The sequence below is a fragment of the Symphalangus syndactylus genome, chromosome 4 (assembly GCF_028878055.3).
Source record: "Symphalangus syndactylus isolate Jambi chromosome 4, NHGRI_mSymSyn1-v2.1_pri, whole genome shotgun sequence".
NCBI lineage: Eukaryota > Metazoa > Chordata > Mammalia > Primates > Hylobatidae > Symphalangus > Symphalangus syndactylus.
The window spans coordinates 60,834,176-60,855,572 of NC_072426.2; the positions used below are offsets into that span (position 1 = coordinate 60,834,176).

Here is a 21,397-nt window from a genome sequence, read left to right on the forward strand (position 1 = left end):
CATTTCTTTAAAAATGAGTCCAATTTCCTTACCAAACACATTATGATGATAAAATCTAATATTACCCTAACAACTCAATCTATGACCCAAAATCTCTTTTCTTATTAGAGTATAAAGGATTCTGCATAGTCTCATACCAAACTGAATGTATACATTTAAAATTACTTGTTCATTTCCATAGAGAAATTTCCCACATCAGTTTATTTTTAAAAAATGAATTAACCATAGGAAAACAGGTGCTATTGTCTACAAAGGATTATGTCAATCTCGTCCTCTTTGTGAATTGAAAGGGGAAAGATAAAATTTTAGAAACTAGGTTTACAGATTTTTCAGACTCATGTCCCATAAGTCCTGAAATGAAACAATTCACTCTGCAGAGTTTAATGGAGGGGGGTTTAATTTTAATTCTGCAGGTTAAGAATCTTGGTGTTCTAGCCAACCTCTGAAATGTGCAAGAGGGAAAAGAAGCTTTAAGTGGGTGAGATGTGGTGGTTCATGCCTATAATCCCAGCATTTTGGGAGGCTGAGGCAGGAGGATCACTGGAGCCCAGGAAGGCAACATAGCAAGACCTCATTTAAACTAAAAAATTTTTTTTAATTAGCTTGGTGTGGTGGCACACGCCTGTAGTCTCAGCTACTCGGGCAGCTGAGGTGGGAGGGTCACTTGAGCCCAGGAGGTGGAGGTTGCAGTGAGCTGTGATCGTACCACTACACTACTGCCTGGGCAACAGAAAGAGACCTTGTCTAAAAAGATAAATAAAAGTGAAAAGCTTTAAATAATTTTCGCTTTTCTAAGGAAAAAAAGTTCTACCAGCACGAATATTACCTTAGTGGCCGAATCCACAGAGGACCCTCTTCCCAGCAGCTCCTGCACCAGCCCCACGTGGCCTTCCTTGGCAGCCAGATGGAGAGCGTTGAGTCCATTCTGAGAGAAGAAACAAACAAGGCTTTAAGAAGTGAAGTAATGAGAGAAATAGTGCTCTGATCCTACTCAAGCATATAACCCAGAGAACAGACAGACTCTGATCTCTTCTTTTTTTTCCTTTTTGCCTTAGAATCTTGAATCTATTAATTTAAGAGAGACTAATTTCAGTGTTTTTGATTCAGAGAGGCAATAAGGTAAGCATTCATTAGAAACATGGATTTTAGCAACTTCATTTCAACAAAGTTTTTTTAAACGAAGAAATCCCTAAATTTTTTAAATGACTTAAAGAGAACAATTTTGTATCATTTATTGTACTGGCGCAAAATAAAATTCTGTACACTTTCCAGAACATGTACAGCTTTATATTTTTTCGGTCCTTTTGTATCTCAAAGCAGCACTCTGCTAAGCGCTATTCACACTTACGAAGATGTACTCCCCACCTCCTGGGATTTATAGACAACAGTTATACCTTGATTAATATTATAACTAACTCACTCTAGCTACTCAGTGACTCAAAATACTGACCAACAATTTGGAAAAAACTTAGAAGAAAATTAATATGATTTTAAAAATCAAGAACAAATTTTTAAGAGGAAAATATTAAGTTAATTCAACCTGAAAAATAGAATAAATATTAGTTTCTTCATCTTCAAAACAAGGATTAAAGTCTTCAACTGACATGGTATAAGCCTTAAACAGAGCAATGGAAATAAACTGACAGTTTAGCAGCTGGTATATGGTGCCAATTATTAGCTTCCATAGCTCACTTGTCTTACACAGACGGTATTCTAATATTGATACTGAATAATTTAACATTTTTCACATGCAAATTGAAATACACTGTTTTACACATATCATATAGACCCAAGTAATGCTACAAAATGTTATTTCATAAATAATCTCAGAAGCTGATCATAAATGTTGTTGGATATTGAAATGGAATATAGAAATTATTTACATTATGTAGATTGTTATAGAAGAGTACTTATCTAAGAATGACTGTGAGTCATACTCAGAATGTAAAAAAGAAAAAGTTGTACTAAATATGAAGGTTATAGAAACTGTCCTTCTTACACTGTGACATTTAATAGTAATACTAATAATATTTCATTTTTAATTCCTGACCACTGAGTTGAAATCAGTCAATAAAATGATCTTGTTATGATGCTAGAGTCAGAGAACAAAGACAATCTTGATATTCTTGATAGGGTCTCCAAATTTAGAGGCAAAAGACATGACAATGATATGCAATATGATCAGATTTATAGTTCAGAGACGTGCTATCTAACAGTCTTCTACTGAAATGTAAATTTATGAGGGAATAATTTTAACATTATAATTTGGGGAAGTGGCATCAAGGTATAGATTCACTTCCAGCGATGTTCTACATATCTATCAGTTTCACTATGTCAGGTTATAGACTCATTTCTAGCAATGATTTAAATATCTCTCAATTTTATATATGATGCATACCAAATAGGAAACAACTAAAGCAGGATACTATTGATAAGTCATTGATACTGACTTTATGTAAGTTAATTTTGATAAAATAATACGAACTTAGTTTTTCGAAACAATCAGCAAATATTTATTGAGCTCTTATTGTGAGCAAGATATTGGGCTTTGCAGATCTGTGAGTTCCAGACGTGATATCATCTTTGATACCACAACTTCAGAATAATGCTATTTCTATATAATACCATTAAAATGGCCAAAAACACCAGGTAGATTTTAAAAAAAGACGGTAATGCTACACTGAAACAACCATGTGCACATTAATCAATCCTAAAGAACAAAGTTATCTTTTTTGTTTAGCACTTCTATCAAATTTTATAAAGCAATATTTTAACATTTTGTTCATAATCAGATTTATAATAAGCTCTATTCACTATTTCTCTTGCTGATTTTATGAAATACTTTCCCCATTGACTGCCTTTCTATGATCATATAAAGCTAGTGGCTGACCCCAGGTAGAACGGATAGCCAATAAAAATTTTCATGGAACCATTTGAGTGTTTCTGACATATATAGAAAAACCACAGAGGAGTCCATTTGGAAAAGTTGAGGAACAGATTCAAGAAGATATGGCTAAACTTACATGAAGGTTAAATGTTTGCATCATCATCCATCAAACTGTTTTTCACCTTATTATAAGTTCATAATTAATACAAACTTATTTATTAATCCATAAGCATTTGCTAGGTACCCACTAAGTGCTCAGCTCTCAGTGCTAGGTCCTAAGGGAGAAGTAAAGGACACATTATGTAATTTTCATCCCCATAAATATTTGGGCCCCAAATACTTATTATTAAACAACTGAAAATCAACTACACAGTAGCATATATTGTCAATGATGTAATTTTCAGATCTCCGTCTGCCCTGCTTTGCATACGTCATATGTTGAATTAAGAGTTTCACAGTCTAAGTCTTTTGCATATCAGAAAAGTACAACTAACTTATATAACATCTTTAATTGTATGAAAATGTAAATATTTTGGAGAAGGCAATTAAAATATATGAGTTCTTGAAAGTTTTTGAAAGAGGTTAGAAGAAAGAGATAGAGAGAAAATGGACACATCCAAAGGCAGTAATTGTGAAGGAAAGTGAAACTTGGCCTCTCAGTCCTCACCACCACTCTGAATGGACTTCAGTGTCAAGATTCCCCCAAGCCAAGAACTCTTCTCAAGATGAAATACGTGCCATAAATGTAGATACAAATAGTTGTGAAATATTACTACAGTTTCACTGTGCCATTAGTATAAATGACATTGGCAAAAGAAATAATCTATACAATGAAGAAAGAATCAAATTAAAAATGAAAATGACACATTTACATGTTCTCTATCCATTCTCACTCCTTACACCCATGTATCTTTTATCTGCACTTTTCCCTTCTCTTCCACAGCGGCTTCTCTAAACCAAGGGTACTTATTCACTGTGGTGGGATTAAGGATTTAGTTTTTTATGAAGATCAGGAAAAGCAAAGCACACAATGCACCATCTTTGTCAGACACATTTAACTGAACTGACTGTGTCCTTGGCTGGTCTCCACAGTTTCTGATTTAACAAAGTACATCAAACTATAGGTGATCCAAGAGGATATCTGTTTTATTAGTTACTCTCAGATCTTCAAGGGTTTCTTTTAAATTCCCAAATGATAATTTAATGTGGTATTTACTAAGCCTTCATTAATTTAAAAATATTTACAATGAGATTTGGAATTTGGCTGTTCAGGTTATTGATTATTTCATAGTGAAAAAGGGCTAGAATAAGAATACTTTGAAGATGTCACTCTCTATAGTCCACACCAGGATCTCCACTTCATCCATAGTGGAATCCCGTCTAGCGCCCCTGGATGGTAGCTCCCTTTTTTTGGCCACTGATCTTTTCTCCCTGTCTAGCCCCATCAACGGTTTTTTTTTTTTTGTTTTTTGTTTTTTTTTTTTTTAAATAATACAATCCCTAAAATATAGAGAATGACACTGAATATGGTAGAGCATTTGCCTGGGAGAAGAAAAAACTATAAAAATTGGTCTTCAGAATCTTACTAAAATCAAGAAAAATGAAGAGGTTATGAGTGCTGAGAAATAAATATTTCATGAAAGAATAAGAAATGTTAATGACATAGGAATCATTATTATATTTTACATTTTACATCTGTTACAGCATATTTTATTTTACAGATGATGACACTAAAAGTCTCAGAAGTCAAGTGATTTGCCTCAAAGATCACTACAACTTATAAGAGGAAGAGCAAAAAATTCAAACTCAGATCTATCTGATTTCCAGACCCATGCTTTTTTATTTAAAATAATTAAATGCTAAACCAGTATTTCAGACTGTAGGTCACGATGCATAAACTGGTTATAAATTCAATCTAATGGACTGCTAATCAGCATGGTTCAAATCACGAAGTAGCATAAAGAAAAACAGAGTGCACTGTGGGTGGACTCTGTTGATTTTGGGGGCTTTTGGTGAAACTTTTTATACACACACGTCTGTGTGTGTGTGTGCACATGCAGGCATGCTCTGGATTGCAAAAAAGCTAAAGAAGTTTAGTCAAGACCTGAGACAGGAGGTCATCTTGGGGAAGCTAGATGTCCTTTTAGATCAAATAAATAAAACATTGGCACCCACAAAGATCACTTAAGGGAGGATAATGGACATTTAGAAATGGTTTTGTTGGACCTAGATGACAGGTTGATAGGTGCGGCAAACCACCATGGCACATGTATACCTACGTAACAAACCTGCACATTCAGCATATGTATCCCAGAACTTAAAATTTTTTTAAAAAGAAAAGAAATTATTCGGCCGGGGGCATCAGCAAGAGTCCTGTCTCAAGAGCTGAGCTCCCTGAGTGAGCAATTCCTGTCCGTTTAAAGGGCTCACAACTCTAAGGGGGTGCGCGTGAGAAGGTCGTGATCGCTTGAGCAAGCAGGAGCAACAAAAAGAGTACACAAGTCATCACTCAGCTGCCGCTTGCCCTCAGAACATAATGGAGCCATAGTACTTTGGTTCACAAAACTCATAGAAGATGGCCGAATAGGAACAGCTCCGGTCTCCAGCTCCCAGCCCCAGCGACACAGAAGACGGGTGATTTCTGCATTTCTGCTTGAGGTACCGGTTTCATCTCACTAGGGAGTGCCTAACAGTGGGTGCAGGACAGTCGGTGAAGCGCACTGTGCGCGAGCCGAAGCAGGGCGAGGCATTGCCTCACTCGGGAAGCGCAAGGGGTCAGGGAGTTCCCTTTCCTAGTCAAAGAAAGGGGAAACAGACGGCACCTGGAATATCGGGTCAGTCCCGTCCTAATACTGCGCTTTTCCAACGGGCCTGGAAAACGGCACACTAGGAGATTGTGTCCCGCACCTGGCTCGGAGGGTCCTATGCCCACAGAGTCTTGCTGATTGCTAGCACAGCAGTCTGAGATCACGCTGCAAGGCGGCAACGAGGCTGGGGGAGGGGCGCCCGCCATTGCCCAGGCTTGCTTAGGTAAACAAAGCAGCCAGGAAGCTCGAACTGGGTGGAGCCCACCACAGCTCAAGGAGGCCTGCCTGCCTCTGTAGGCTCCACCTCTGGGGGCAGGGCACAGACAACCAAAAACTCAGCGAGAACCTCCACAGCCTTAAAGGTCCCTGTCTGACTGACAGCTTTGAAGAGAGTAGTGGTTCTCCCAGCACGCAGCTGGAGATCTGAGAACGGACAGACTGCCTCCTAAAGTGGGTCCCTCACCCCTGAGCAGCCTAACTGGGAGGCACCCCCCCAGTAGGGACAGACTGACACCTCATTCAACCGGGTACTCCTCTGAGACAAAACTTTCAGAGGAACTATCAGACAGCTGAATTTGTGGTCTCACGAAAATCCACTGTTCTGCAGCCACCGCTGCTGACACCCAGCCAAACAGGGTCTGGAGTGGACCTCTAGTAAACTCCAACAGACCTGCAGCTGAGGGTCTTGTCTGGTAGAAGGAAAATTAACAAACAGAAAGGACATCCACACCAAAAACCCATCTGTACATCACCATCATCGAAGACAAAAAGTAGACAAAACCACAAAGATGGGGAAAAAACAGACCAAAAAAACTGGAAACTCTAAAAAACAGAACACCTCTCCTCCTTCAAAGGAACGCAGTTCCTCACCAGCAACGGAACAAAGCTGGATGGAGGATGACTTTGATGAGTTGAGAGAAGAAGGCTTCAGACGATCAAACTACTCTGAGCTACGAGAGGAAATTCAAAACAATAGCAAAGAAGTTAAAAACTTTGAAAAAAAATTAGAAGAATGGATAACTAGAATAACCAATGGAGAGAAGGGCTTCAAGGAGATGATGGAGCTGAAAGCCAAGTTTCGAGAACTACGCGAAGAATGCAGAAGCCTCAGTAGCAGATGCGATCAACTGGAAGAAAGGGTATCGCTGATAGAAGATGAAATGAATGAAATGAAGAGAGAAGGGAAGTTTAGAGAAAAAAGAATAAAAAGAAATGAACAAAGCCTCCAAGAAATTTGGGACTATGTGAAAAGACCAAACCTACGTCTGATTGGTGTACCTGAAAATGATGGGGAGAATGGAACCAAGTTGGAAAACACTCTGCAAGATATTATCCAGGAGAACTTCCCCAATCTAGCAAGGCAGGCCAGCATTCAGATTCAGGAAATACAGAGAACGCCACAAAGATACTCCTCAAGAAGGGCAACTCCAAGACACATAATTGTCAGATTCACCAAAGTTGAAATGAAGGAAAAAATGTTAAGGGCAGCCAGAGAGAAAGGTCGGGTTACCCACAAAGGGAAGCCCATCAGACTAACAGCTGATCTCTCAGCAGAAACTCTACAAGCCAGAAGAGAGTGGGGGCCGATATTCAACATTCTTAAAGAAAAGAATTTTCAGCCCAGAATTTCCTATCCCGCCAAACTAAGCTTCATAAGTGAGGGAGAAATAAAATACTTTACAGACAAGCAAACGCTGAGTGATTTTGTCACCACCAGGCCTGCCCTCAAAGAGCTCCTGAAGGAAGCACTAAACATGGAAAGGAACAACCGGTACCAGCCCCTGCAAAAACATGCCAAATTGTAAAGACCATCGAGGCCAGGAAGAAACTATAGCAACTAACGAGCAAAATAACCAACTAACATCATAATGACAGGATCAGATTCACACATAACAATATTCACATTAAATGTAAATGGGCTAAATGCTCCAATCAAAAGACACAGACTGGCAAACTGGATAAGGAGTCAGGACCCATCAGTGTGCTGTATTCAGGAAACCCATCTCACGTGCAGAGACACACATAGACTCAAAATAAAGGGATGGAGGAAGATCTATCAAGCAACTGGAAAACAAAAAAAGGCAGGGGTTGCAATCCTAGTCTCTGATAAAATAGACTTTAAACCAACAAAGATCAAAAGAGACAAAGAAGGCCATTACATAATGGTAAAGGGATCAATTCAACAAGAAGAGCTAACTATCCTAAATATATATGCACCCAACACAGGAGCACCCAGATTCATAAAGCAAGTCCTCAGTGACCTACAAAGGGACTTAAACTCCCACACAATAATAATGGGAGATTTTAACACCCCACTGTCAGCATTAGACAGATCAATGAGACAGAAAGTTAACAAGGATATCCAGGAATTGAACTCAGCTCTACATAAAGTGGACCTAATAGACATCTACAGAACTCTCCACCCCAAATCAACAGAATATACATTTTTTTCAGCACCACACCACACCTATTCCAAAATTGACCACATAGTTGGAAGTAAAGCTCTTCTCAGCAAATGTAAAAGAACAGAGATTATAACAAACTGTCTCTCAGACCACAGTGCAATCAAACTAGAACTCAGGATTAAGAAACTCAGTCAAAACCGCTCAACTACATGGAAACTGAACAACCTGCTCCTGAATGACTATTGGGTACATAATGAAATGAAGGCAGAAATAAAGATGTTCTTTGAAACCAACGAGAACAAAGACACAACATACCAGAATCTCTGGGACACGTTCAAAGCAGTGTGTAGAGGGAAATTTATAGCACTAAATGCCCACAAGAGAAAGCAGGAAAGATCCAAAATTGACACCCTAACATCACAATTAAAAGAACTAGAAAAGCAAGAGCAAACACATTCAAAAGCTAGCAGAAGGCTAGAAATAACTAAAATCAGAGCAGAACTGAAGGAAATAGAGACACAAAAAACCCTTCAAAAAATTAATGAATCCAGGAGCTGGTTTTTTGAAAAGATCAACAAAACTGATGGACCGCTAGCAAGACTAATAAAGAAGAAAAGAGAGAAGAATCAAATAGATGCAATAAAAAACGAAAAAGGGGATATCACCACCGATCCCACAGAAATACAATCTACCATCAGAGAATACTACAAACACCTCTATGCAAATAAACTAGAAAATCTAGAAGAAATGGATAAATTCCTCGACAAATACACCCTCCCAAGACTAAACCAGGAAGAAGTTGAATCTTTGAATAGACCAATAACAGGTTCTGAAATTGTGGCAATAATCAATAGCTTACCAACCAAAAAGAGTCCAGGACCTGATGGATTCACAGCTGAATTCTACCAGAGGTACAAGGAGGAACTGGTCCCATTCCTTCTGAAACTATTCCAATCGATAGAAAAAGAGGGAATCCTCCCTAACACATTTTACGAAGCCAGCATCGTCCTGATACCAAAACCTGGCAGAGACTTAACCAAAAAAGAGAATTTCAGACCAATATCCTTGATGAACATTGATGCAAAAATCCTCAATAAAATACTGGCAAACCGAATCCAGCAGCACATCAAAAAGCTTATCCACCATGATCAAGTGGGCTTCATCCCTGGGATGCAAGGCTGGTTCAACATACGCAAATCAATAAATGTAATCCAGCATATAAACAGAACCAAAGACAAAAACCACATGATTATCTCAATAGATGCAGAAAAGGCCTTTGACAAAATTCAACAACCCTTCATGCTAAAAACTCTCAATAAATTAGGTATTGATGGGACGTATCTCAAAATAATAAGAGCTATCTACGACAAACCCACAGCCAATATCATACTGAATGGGCAAAAACTGGAAGCATTCCCTCTGAAAACTGGCACAAGACAGGGATGCCCTCTCTCACCGCTCCTATTCAACATAGTGCTGGAAGTTCTGGCCAGAGCAATCAGGCAGGAGAAGGAAATAAAGGGTATTCAATTAGGAAAAGAGGAAGTCAAATTGTCCCTATTTGCAGATGACATGATTGTATATCTAGAAAACCCCATTGTCTCAGCCCAAAATCTCCTTAAGCTGATTAGCAACTTCAGCAAAGTCTCAGGATACAAAATTAATGTACAAAAATCACAAGCATTCTTGTACACCAATAACAGACAAACAGAGAGCCAAATCATGAGTGAACCCCCATTCACAATTGCTTCAAAGAGAATAAAATACCTAGGAATCCAACTTACAAGGGATGTGAAGGACCTCTTCAAGGAGAACTACAAACCACTGCTCAATGAAATAAAAGAGGATACAAACAAATGGAAGAACATTCCATGCTCATGGGTTGGAAGAATCAATATCGTGAAAATGGCCATACTGCCCAAGGTAATTTATAGATTCAATGCCATCCCCATCAAGCTACCAATGACTTTCTTCACAGAATTGGAAAAAACTACTTTAAAGTTCATATGGAACCAAAAAAGAGCCCGCATCGCCAAGTCAATCCTAAGCCAAAAGAACAAAGCTGGAGGCATCACGCTACCTGACTTTAAACTATACTACAAGGCTACAGTAACCAAAACAGCATGGTACTGGTACCACAACAGAGACATAGATCAATGGAACAGAACAGAGCCGTCAGAAATGATGCCGCATAGCTACAACTATCTGATCTTTGACAAACCTGACAAAAACAAGAAATGGGGAAAGGATTCCCTATTTAATAAATGGTGCTGGGAAAACTGGCTAGCCATATGTAGAAAGCTGCAACTGGATCCCTTCCTTACACCTTATACAAAAATTAATTCAAGATGGATTAAAGACTTATATGTTAGACCTAAAACCATTAAAATCCTACAAGAAAACCTAGGCAATACCATTCAGGACATAGGCGTGGGCAAGGACTTCATGTCTAAAACACCAAAAGCAATGGCAACAAAAGCCAAAATCGACAAATGGGATCTCATTAAACTAAAGAGCTTCTGCACAGCAAAAGAAACTATCATCAGAGTGAACAGGCAACCTACACAATGGGAGAAAATTTTTGCAACCTACTCATCTGACAAAGGGCTAATATCCAGAATCTACAATGAACTCAAACAAATTTACAAGAAAAAAACAAACAACCCCATCAAAAAGTGGGCAGAGGACATGAACAGACACTTCTCAAAAGAAGACATTTATGCAGCCAAAAAACACACGAAGAAATGCTCCTCATCACTGGCCATCAGAGAAATGCAAATCAAAACCACAGTGAGATACCATCTCACACCAGTTAGAATGGCCATCATTAAAAAATCAGGAAACAACAGGTGCTGGAGAGGATGTGGAGAAATAGGAACACTTTTACACTGTTGGTGGGACTGTAAACTAGTTCAACCATTGTGGAAGTCAGTGTGGCGATTCCTCAGGGATCTCGAACTAGAAATACCATTTGACCCAGCCATCCCATTACTGGGTATATACCCAAAGGACTATAAATCATGCTGCTATAAAGACACATGCACACGTATGTTTATTGCGGCACTATTCACAATAGCAAAGAGTTGGAACCAACCCAAATGTCCAACAACGATAGACTGGATTAAGAAAATGTGGCACATATACACCATGGAATACTATGCAGCCATAAAAAATGATGAGTTCGTGTCCTTTGTAGGGACATGGATGAAACTGGAAAACATCATTCTCAGTAAACTATCGCAAGGACAAAAAACCAAACACCGCATGTTCTCACTCATAGGTGGGAATTGAACAATGAGAACTCATGGACACAGGAAGGGGAACATCACACTCCGGGGACTGTTGTGGGGTGGGGGGAGGGGGGAGGGACAGCATTAGGAGATACACCTAATGCTAAATGACGAGTTAATGGGTGCAGGAAATCAACATGGCACATGGATACATATGTAACAAAACTGCACATTGTGCACATGTACCCTAAAACCCTAAAGTATAATAAAAAAAAAAAAAAAAAAAAAAAAAAAAAAAAAAAAGAAATTGTTGTGTTGGTAGACTTATTTGAGTTTTCTGAACTTACTTTCCATTTTAGATGGGTGTTGTGATGAAATTAAAAGGACTGACAATGGGATGAAGCAGAATTCTTCATTTTGAGAATCTTGGCTAAATCATGCCCACATTTGGGGTTCTGAGAGAGACAGTGGCAGAGTGAAGAACACGGGCACAGGGCAAAGGAAATCTGAGCTCCTGTGCTGTCCCTCCAGTCCTAACAATAGGATTTAAGGTTTCTTCAATAGTAAAAAAGGGAAATGTCCTACTTTGCCTACCTCAGATAGTTATTTAAGAGTATCAAATAATGTAGGTTAATTCTGTTTGTAATTTATGAAGTAAAAAACAAATGTAAGGTATTATTATTTCCCAGTTAGATGCAAACAGTAATACATGTATATATTCCTGCTCTCCCCATCCACAGCCCTGCCAATGTTCCATCACTAAGATTTGGCTAAATGTGATGAGATGAATTGAGCATTTTTGAGTTCAACATGCGTTTACGTAGGCTAGCAGAAGTATTAATGTATGCAAAAGTGATGTATTTTTTAAAAGTATTTTGAATTACAATAAAACCTAGGAAGTAGATGGGTAAAAGGAGCTTGGTTTATTAGTAGTCACCCTTGTCAATAATTTAAAGATTTGCAATTTTACTACTGAACATTTCAACTCTATTTATTTATTTATTTAATTTTTTGAGATGGAGTTTTGCTCTTGCTGTCCAGGTTGGAGTGCAGTGTGCAATCTTGACTCACTGTGCAACCTCCGCCTCCCAGGTTCAAGCGATTCTCCTGCCTCCATCTCCCAAGTAGTTGGTATTACAGGCGCATGCCACCACATCCGGCTAATGTTTTTGGTATTTTTAGTAGAGACAGGGTTTCACCCTGTTGGCCAGGATGGTCTCAAACCCCTGACCTCAGGTGATCCTCCCACCTCGGCCTCCCAAAGTGCTGGGATTACAGGCGTGAGCCACCACACCCAGCCTCAACTCTCCTATGTAAATGCCATTTTCATGCAGTCTCTCATTTCTTTGGTTAAATTAATTTTTATAAGATTCTATAGGTAAATTATTTATTTACTAGTTGGCTTAACATGTATAAGAACAAAACATTTATCTAAGACTCAAAGAAGAAAAATTATTTGAACTATTTATTATAATAGTCATGGTTTAAAGGAATGTAAAAATTAAATTTAAAAGTGAGCAGCAAATCATTTAAATAATAGCTAAAATGTATCAGAGTTTATTCTTCTGTGTCACATTCTGTTCTAAGTGCTTAATTGCATTAATTCATATAATCCTGAACTGAACATTTTGAGTTATCAACTACCTGGTGATTCTGGCTCAGAAACTGCCCTTTTAAACCTCCTCCCCTTTTCGCCTCCCTGGCCTCCGTAACACAAAAACCAATAGCCTCTGCATCATAATCCTATTTTATTTCCTTTAGACCTCAACTTCTCATTAGCTCTATTTTCTAATAGAAAATATCTCGGTCTCTAAAAATTGTTTATTTTAGGTTTGTAGATGTTTAATGTCCAAATATGTCAAAATTAGAAAAAAAACATTAAAATGAATTCTAGAATGTTATGGTGTCAAATGCATGCCAAGCTCAGCATTTAAAAGTGAATTCTAGGCAGGTACAGTGGCTCACGCTTATAATCCCAGCACTTTGGGAGGCCGAGGCAGGAGGATTGCTTGAGCCGAGAAGTTCAAGACCAGCCTTGGCAACATAGAGAGCCCTATCTCTACAAAAAATAAAAAATAAAAAATTAGCTGGACTCAGTGGTGTGACCTGTAATCTCAGCTACTTGGGAAGCTGAGGCTGCACTCCAGCCTAGGTGACAGAGCAAACTCCTTGCTTCAAAATAAGTAAATAAATAGACAAATAAATAAATAAATAAATAAAAGTAAATGCTAAGTAAAAATGGAGGAAAGGGTTTAGAATGGTTTCTCCCTTAAGTTTTTTTTTTACAGTAACAAAATTCTGTGTTTCTAAGGTCAGATGACAAGTAATAAGAGTATAATTTCTAGAAGTTTTTAAAGATACAATCCAAAAGACTAGATCTTAGTTCTGCATGTTTATCACTGACTTATTTAACATTTCAATGAACCCATCTTAAAAGAGGGCATTAAAAACCTGAACTTTCTCATACTGACATAGAATTTATCAAGGTTGGCAAGCAGGGGAAGGAGTATGTACCATGAAACAAGAGATCTCTCCAGTGAGACAGCCAGAAGTGGAGATGCCTCCAGGCACCAACAGTGGCATCGGAATTGAGAAGAAAGAGGTGGCAGGACCTCGAAGGAAAGGAAGCAAAAAGGGAGACTAGAACTAAAGAAATTCCACAGCAGATTCCAGTGTGTGCCCTATCCTCCTGCTTCTAATGAGGCACAAGTAAAGAAACATTTTTGAACAAAATACTAAACTCAGATAAAACATGATACAGAGTTTTCAAATTAATAGACTAGGGATAGCTTAAATTCAATAAATAGTAACTAAATTCAAGTATTCACATTTGTTGACTATTTATTGTATGCTAAACATTGTGCTAGAAACCAAGTCTACATTTCAAGGTATCCATATAAAAGTTTGGTAATATTATTAGAGCATTACAATGACTTCTGATCTCCACATTTTTTACAATTTTAACTAAAAATAAGCCAAATTTGGCATGCTGGACTCTGTGGGAAGAGAGAGGAGGGAGCATTAGACAATAAAAGCTTTGCAGCATCTTCTAAATAACACCCTGGTACTCTGTTTTCCATCATTATAAAATAATTCCTATAAATGGTGTTTGGTATCAATTTCAGGTATGTCTGAGACACACAAGCTGGCTTAGTCACTTTCTCCTCTGAGCAATCATAAAATTTGGTTCTTTTCACAAATTTATTGTATTTGCATGTTTCCTGTTTATCTCCCAACAAGGCTTCTTTTTCATGAGAAATGGTCAAATTCTATTAATATTGGTAACCTCTACACCTAATATAATACCTGGCACAAAAAAGGTCAACTTCAATAATGTTTGTAAAATAAATGGGCTAATTAATAATGTGTAAAGTATGAAGGTAAATAGGAGTTTGCTTAATTCACCCAGGTACCCTACATTTTGTCAGCAAATGCAAGTCAGTGCATGAACAAGTCAGGTATAAATATATCCATCTTTGGAAACACAATCAGGAGACATTCACTCTCTGAGGCCCAAATTGGTTACCATTAACACATACAAGGGGAAACTAGATTCTGAAGGAAGGACTTAATTTAAATAGCCTTTGTTATTAAGGATCTCAGAGTTCTATGACAATTTTTAAATCTTACGTGTTTATTTTAATGCCAATCTGAAAAACATTAATAGAAGCATATTCTGGGTCATCTGGATAATCATATTTAATTAACATTTAGTAAGTTTTTGTTCATGGTCATGTTTCTGACTGTGTTGATTTCAAGGAATCACTTAAAGGGAACATTCAAATTTTGATGCAGTTTTTCTCAAACTGAGGCACACAGATGTATTTTCTTAGGGGACCAAAAGAAGTTCCCCCATAAGTAGAAGAAATGCTGCCTTAAGAGATGGTTTGTAAATAGAACTTGATAATATGTGGGTCTTTCCATCTAGAAAGCAGAGTGGATGCTTAAGGAGGCATGACTAGAACCTTCCTAAGTATTAGAAGCTTTCTAGTGTCCCATAGGACTATAAATTATCTAAAAGAAATTATAACAATTTATTAGAAACTTTACAGCCAAAATCAAAAGGAATATACTTGTTAGTACTTGTCCAGAATTTGTCCATCCAGCTACTCTCATGTGGCTGAAATAATCATTTGTGGCTAGCCTAACTTTGCTAACCAAATTCTATCTAAATATAACCATCAGAGCCATAATTTGGTTTCCTAAATGAGTGTGCACAACACAATTGATTTTCATATGTATCATTTGAGGCCCCAATCATCTCCTTTTAAAGTAGAGAAGTATGTTGTGAAGATTATACATATGTACATATGTATACACACACACACACACACACACACACATTATGTCACACATACACTGTAGCACAGTGATGAGGATGTAATAGGCATATAATAAACCATTATTTGATATAACAGGTATTATTATTTCCCACTTCATGAATGGATAATTTGAGATTCAGAATGATTTAAGTGGCTGGCCCAATGTCCACTGCTCACTCAATCATTCATTTATCAAATATTAATTGGATATCTATATGTGTCAATCCTGGGTCTTGTTCTTTCCAACACTGTGCTCCTGTCGTTATATGACACTGAAGCTTAAATTCTAGTTTATAAATCATTCTTTCAAATAGGTTCATGTAAGTCAGCGATAGTGTCTCTCCCTGGTAAGTTTAATTTTAACCCTGTTTATATTTGTATACTCTGTGAGCTTTTCTTTGTAAACCCCTCAATTTTCCTGTGTTGCTAAAGTTCCAAGTTCCCAGTTTGCGGGACTTGCTTTCCTGTCTGCATATTGCAAAATTGCTAGCAGGGGACACAATTGGTTAATAAGAAACTAGTGCCTTTTTAAGACACAAAAATTTCACTAAAAGTAGAGTTGTTAAAAAGGGCCAAAGTGACCATTAGTTTGGCATCCAAACTTATAATTCCAAGGGAACTTGAATAACAAATCTCTTGAAAAACTTCTGATGGTTACTTTGGATGAGAAACTATATTCTCAACTTTCTGATAAATGGCTTTCTCTGCCTGCTTCCCTCCTCTGACTCCCATGGGCACTATTGCTGGCTTCCTTTATTACTCAAAGGAAATATCACACTGCAAATTCTCTTTTTCCCAAGGGCAGTAACAGCCTTCACTGACTGCAGCAATGACTGCATACCCACTAAGGTGCAGGGATTTATTTCAAACTGTCCCCTCTGCCCGCTCCACCCTGCATAAAGAGCTTTCTTTTTTTTTTTTTTGAAGTAATGACAGTTTAGGGGGTAGGGTACGGCGTGGAATGGGGAATGCCCCAAGGTGTGCCTTTATGGGCTCTTGCTCATCTGTATCTTGGTCTCTTTTATCCTACCCTGAAGACCTTTCATTTCTGAGGAAAAAGGTAAAAAATGAACTGAGTATGGGGACTAAAAACAACTGCCACATGAGGCTCTATACTTGCACATATGCAGGTTCATTCACAGACAGTTGCTCTGATCATGCCCACATCAATCTGACAACCACTGCTTAATTCCGACGAATTCTCTTCTACACAATTTCCTTTTTTTCTAAGAGAATCCCCAATTTGAAGAAGTTGCCGTTTTAAAATAAGGTTTCCTTGTTCTTTTCTTCTATGTATTCCATAAGAGAAAAGGCCTTGAAAAGACTAGAGATCATAGGATTTGTTTACTTCTTTACAATCATCGATACAGAGAGAGTGAGTGAGAGAGACAGAGAGAGAGAGAGAGAGAGAGAGAGGAGATATCCAGGAGGGCAGGGAGGGATGGGTGGGAAAGTACTGGGAAACCTCTACAGAGGGTGGAAAAGACTGTTTAGAATCTTTTTTCAGCCTTTGTGCCCTGGTTTTTCTTCATCTACGTGGATTTACCCACCTTTGGTGTTTGATGTTGCTGATCTTCAAATGGGGTTTTTGTGTGGACGTGTCCTTTTTGTTGATGTTGATGCTATTCCTTTCTGTTTGTTACTTTTCCTTCTAACAGTCAGGCCCCTCTGCTGCAGGTCTGCTGGAATTTGCTGGAGGTCTACTCCAGATCGTTTGCCTGGGTATCACCAGCAGAGGCTGCAGAACAGCAAAGATTCCTGCCTGTTCCTTCCTCTGGAAGGTTCATCCCAGAGGGGCATCTGCCAGATGCCAGCCAGAGCTCTCCTGTATGAGGTGTCTGTCAGCTCCTGCTGTAAGGTGTCTCCCAGTCAAGAGGCATGGGGGTCAGGGACCCAGTTGAGGAGGCAGTCTGTCCCTTAGCAGAGCTCGAGTGCTGTGCTGGGAGATCCACTGCTCTCTTCAGAGCTGGCAGGCAGGAAGTTTAAGTCTTCTCAAGCTGTGCCTTCCCTATTTAATAAATGGTGTTGGGAAAACTGGCTAGCTATATGCAGAAAACTGAAACTGAACCCCTTCCTTACACCGTATCAAAAATTAACTCAAGATGATTTAAAAATTTAAATGTAAGACCTAAAACCATAAGAACCCTAGAAGAAAACCTAGGCAATACCATTCAGGACATAGGCATGGACAAAGACTTCATGACTAAAACACTAAAAGCAATGCCAACAAAAGCCAAAATTGACAAATGGGATCTAATTAAACCAAAGAGCTTCTGCACAGCGAAAGAAACTTTCATCAGAGTGAATAGGCAACCTACAGAATGGGGAAATAATTTGCAATCTGTTCATCTGACAAAGGGCTAATATCCAGAATCCACAAGAAACTTAAACAAATTTACAATAAAAAAAAAATGCCATCAAAAAGTGGGCAAAGGATAGGAACAGACACTTCTCAAAAGAAGACATTTATGTGGCCAACAAACATATGACAAAAAGCTTATTATCACTGGTCATTAAAGAAATGCAAATCAAAACCACAATGAGATACCATCTCACACCAGTTAGAATGGCCATCACTAAAAAGTCAGGAGACAACAGATGCCGGAGAGGATTTGGAGATATAGGATCACTTTTACAGTATTGGTGGGAGTGTAAATTAGTTCAACCATTGTGGAAGACAGTGTGGCACTTCCTCAAGGATCTAGAACCGGATCTAGAACTAAACCATTTGACCCAGCAATCCCATTACTGGGTATACACTCAAAGGATTATAAATCATTCTACTATGAAGACACATGCACATGTATGTTTATTGCAGCACTATTCACAATAGCAAAGACTTGAAACCAACCCAAATGCCCATCAATGATAGACTGCATAAAGAAAATGTGGCACATATACACCATGGAATACTATGCAGCCATAAAAAAGGATGAGTTCATATCCTTTGCAGGAACATGGATGAAGCTGGAAACCATCATTCCCAGCAAATTAACACAGGAACAGACAACCAAACACTGCATCTCACTCATAAGTGGGAGCTGAACAATGAGAATACATGGACACACGGAGGGGAACATCACACACTGGGGCCTGTTGGGGAATGGGAGGCTAGGGGAGGGATAGCATTAGGAGAAATACCTAATGTAGATGATGGGTTGATGGGTGCAGCAAACCACCATGGCAAGTGTATACCTATATAACAAACCTGCACATTCTGCACATGTATCCCAGAACTTTAAGTAAAATAATAATAATAATAATAAAATTAATGATCAGCAACAAAAACAGAATATGAGAACATCAGTTGGCAAAATCTCAGCTACTGTAAAAGGGCTGGATGATTCTTAAAGGCACAAAGAAAATAACCGAGGAGAAAAAAGACTAGGCAGGAATGGCAGCTTCACCTCACCTCACACACCACCTGTGTTTGTAGTGCATACTGGAAGAATTGCAGCGAGTACATATTCGCATTAAGATCTTTCCTCTCTTTGTCTCCAACAGCAAAAATCAAGATGGGACTCCTGAACTCTACAGACTCCTGGATAGATTCCCCCCACTTCTTTCTCCAGACAGTCTCTACAATGTCACCATTGTTATCTGCTTGAGACTGTCTGGGCTAAACTTATCATGTCCTCTATCCCTGTTTATGATAGTCACCAACTCCACCATCATCCCTGCAAATCTTATCCCTCTCCACTTCTGTATACCTCCTTTTCTGATTCTGTCTCCTATCACTTCCCATTTCCCAAAACTCCCACACTGATCCTTTAGAATGCATGGGTGTAGTCATTAGCAAAACTCTGGGCTAAATCTGTTCTCTATCCCTTTTAAGTTTCTTGCTCTAACAAGAATCCAAAGACACTGCTTCCCTGAAGTCTGCTCAAGTGATGCATATCTCACTTGAGTAGAATTCAGGGAAGCAGTGTCTTTGGATTTCATATTCCTATTAATCACCAAACTTGGGGGAGCTATATTTTGCTTCTTGCTTCTCACCGCTCTTTTAAACTATTTTTCTTCCTCCTTTTTTTAAACCTCCTGATGTCATCAGCCTGTATCCTCTTGATGCCATCCCTTGTCCCTTGAAGATTTTAGCTTCTAGCTCACTGCCACTTTCTCCTACATATACATAGGTGACTTTTCCAAAACTCCAGGTTTTCAGGTTCTTGAATTCCTCTCTGCCAATGATTCCTTCTTTTCTCTACCTTATCCACTCACTTCCATGGTCACATTCTAGACATATTCCTTTCCAATAATTATAAACTTCCTCTAGTATTTCAATTTTAAGTATCCAACCCTCTGAACACCACTTACTCTCTTGCTAATCTACTCATCCAACTCCAGAAATCCTTCAATCCTTAATAGTTAGAGCCTATTCATCTTTTCACGGTGCCCACTTATCTCCTCACTTGGCGTGAATTCTATGCATAGTCTTTATCATTATTTTATTCATTACCTTATATGCATCCTCAGTTCCCTTGTGTTTCTCTAGTTCTGCCATATGTGTTTAGCTAAACCAGACTCCTGGCTGTATATAACTCTCCATGTGATCCCATGTCTGAATGTAGCCGCAGAAGAACACACACACATGCCACCTCGACTCACTTTAAATTCCTGATCATGATGCTCAAGCAGACCCTTCATGCTGCCTGCCAATCATACTGTCTTACCCTCAGTTGCTATCTCTCCCACTCTCCTGGATTATTATTTCACACCTTCTCCCTCCTCCACCTCCATCCCCTCCTCTCCTATCTTTACTCTCAGCTGATAACCTAGAATCATATTTCGCTGAACAAAACAGAAGCAATTAGAACTTCCACCCCACATCCAGCTCCCAGCACGGCACCCACACTACTTCCTGCTCTTCTGCCCATACACCTTTCCTTTTCCTGAACTATCCACGATTCTAGCAAAAGCCAGTCCCTCCACTTGTGCACCAAGCTCCATCCCCACTTCTCATCAACTCAAGGACACCATCCAGTAATTCTCCATCTCTCTCTCTCTCTCTCAAAGTATTTATTTTTCCTTCCCTGTTGACATTTTTCCATCAGCAAAACAAAGCTATTATTTCTTTCCTATTACAAAGAAAGCCTTCTTGATTCCACTTCCTCTTCCAGCTACTTTTCTTATTCTCTTCTTTCTTTTATAGAAAAAGCCCTTGAAGCAGTCCTTGGTCTGCCCGTCATCCATTGAATGAGCTCCAGTCCAGCTTTCACCCCTCCACTCCACTAAAATTGCTTTGATCAAGTCACCAGTTTCCATCACATTACTAAGGCTGTTGTTCAGTTCCTCAGCTTATTGGATCAACAGCATTTTACAGAGTTTATCATTTCATCCACCTGAAAATAATGTTTTCACTTGGCTTCTAAGAAATCACACTCTTCAGGTTTTCCTCCTACATCCCTGGACACTCTTTCCCATTCTCCTTGGTGGCTTCTCATCTTCCTGACCTCTAAATATTGTAGTACTCCAGGGCCAAGCCGGTGAACCTATTCTATTTTTCATAAACTCTCTCTCTTTTGGTGACCTCATGCAGTACCACGGTTTTGAATACTATCTATACACTGGGTATGCCAAAATGTATACTTTAGGCCAAAACCTTTTTTCTGGACCCTAGAAAACTCATATATCCAACTGCCTACTCAATATCTTGGATATCACACAGATAAATCAAACTTAACATGTTCAAAACTGACCTGCTGAGTATTCCCTCAAACCTGCTCCACACACAGTCTTCCCCATCTCA

The 21,397-nt window shown here is 38.8% G+C and overlaps 1 protein-coding gene across 38 annotated transcripts in view; it reads right to left on the reverse strand.

Moving 5' to 3' along the window:
- Window positions 1-21,397, reverse strand: part of ANK2 (ankyrin 2) — a 719,880-nt gene that overhangs the window by 187,374 nt on the left and 511,109 nt on the right. For all 38 annotated transcript variants that reach the window (XM_055274818.1, XM_055274823.1, XM_055274814.1 and 35 more), the window contains one exon: window positions 827-925. In XM_055274818.1, the coding sequence (XP_055130793.1) occupies window positions 827-925 (99 nt within the window). The remainder of the gene's footprint in view (window positions 1-826; window positions 926-21,397) is intronic.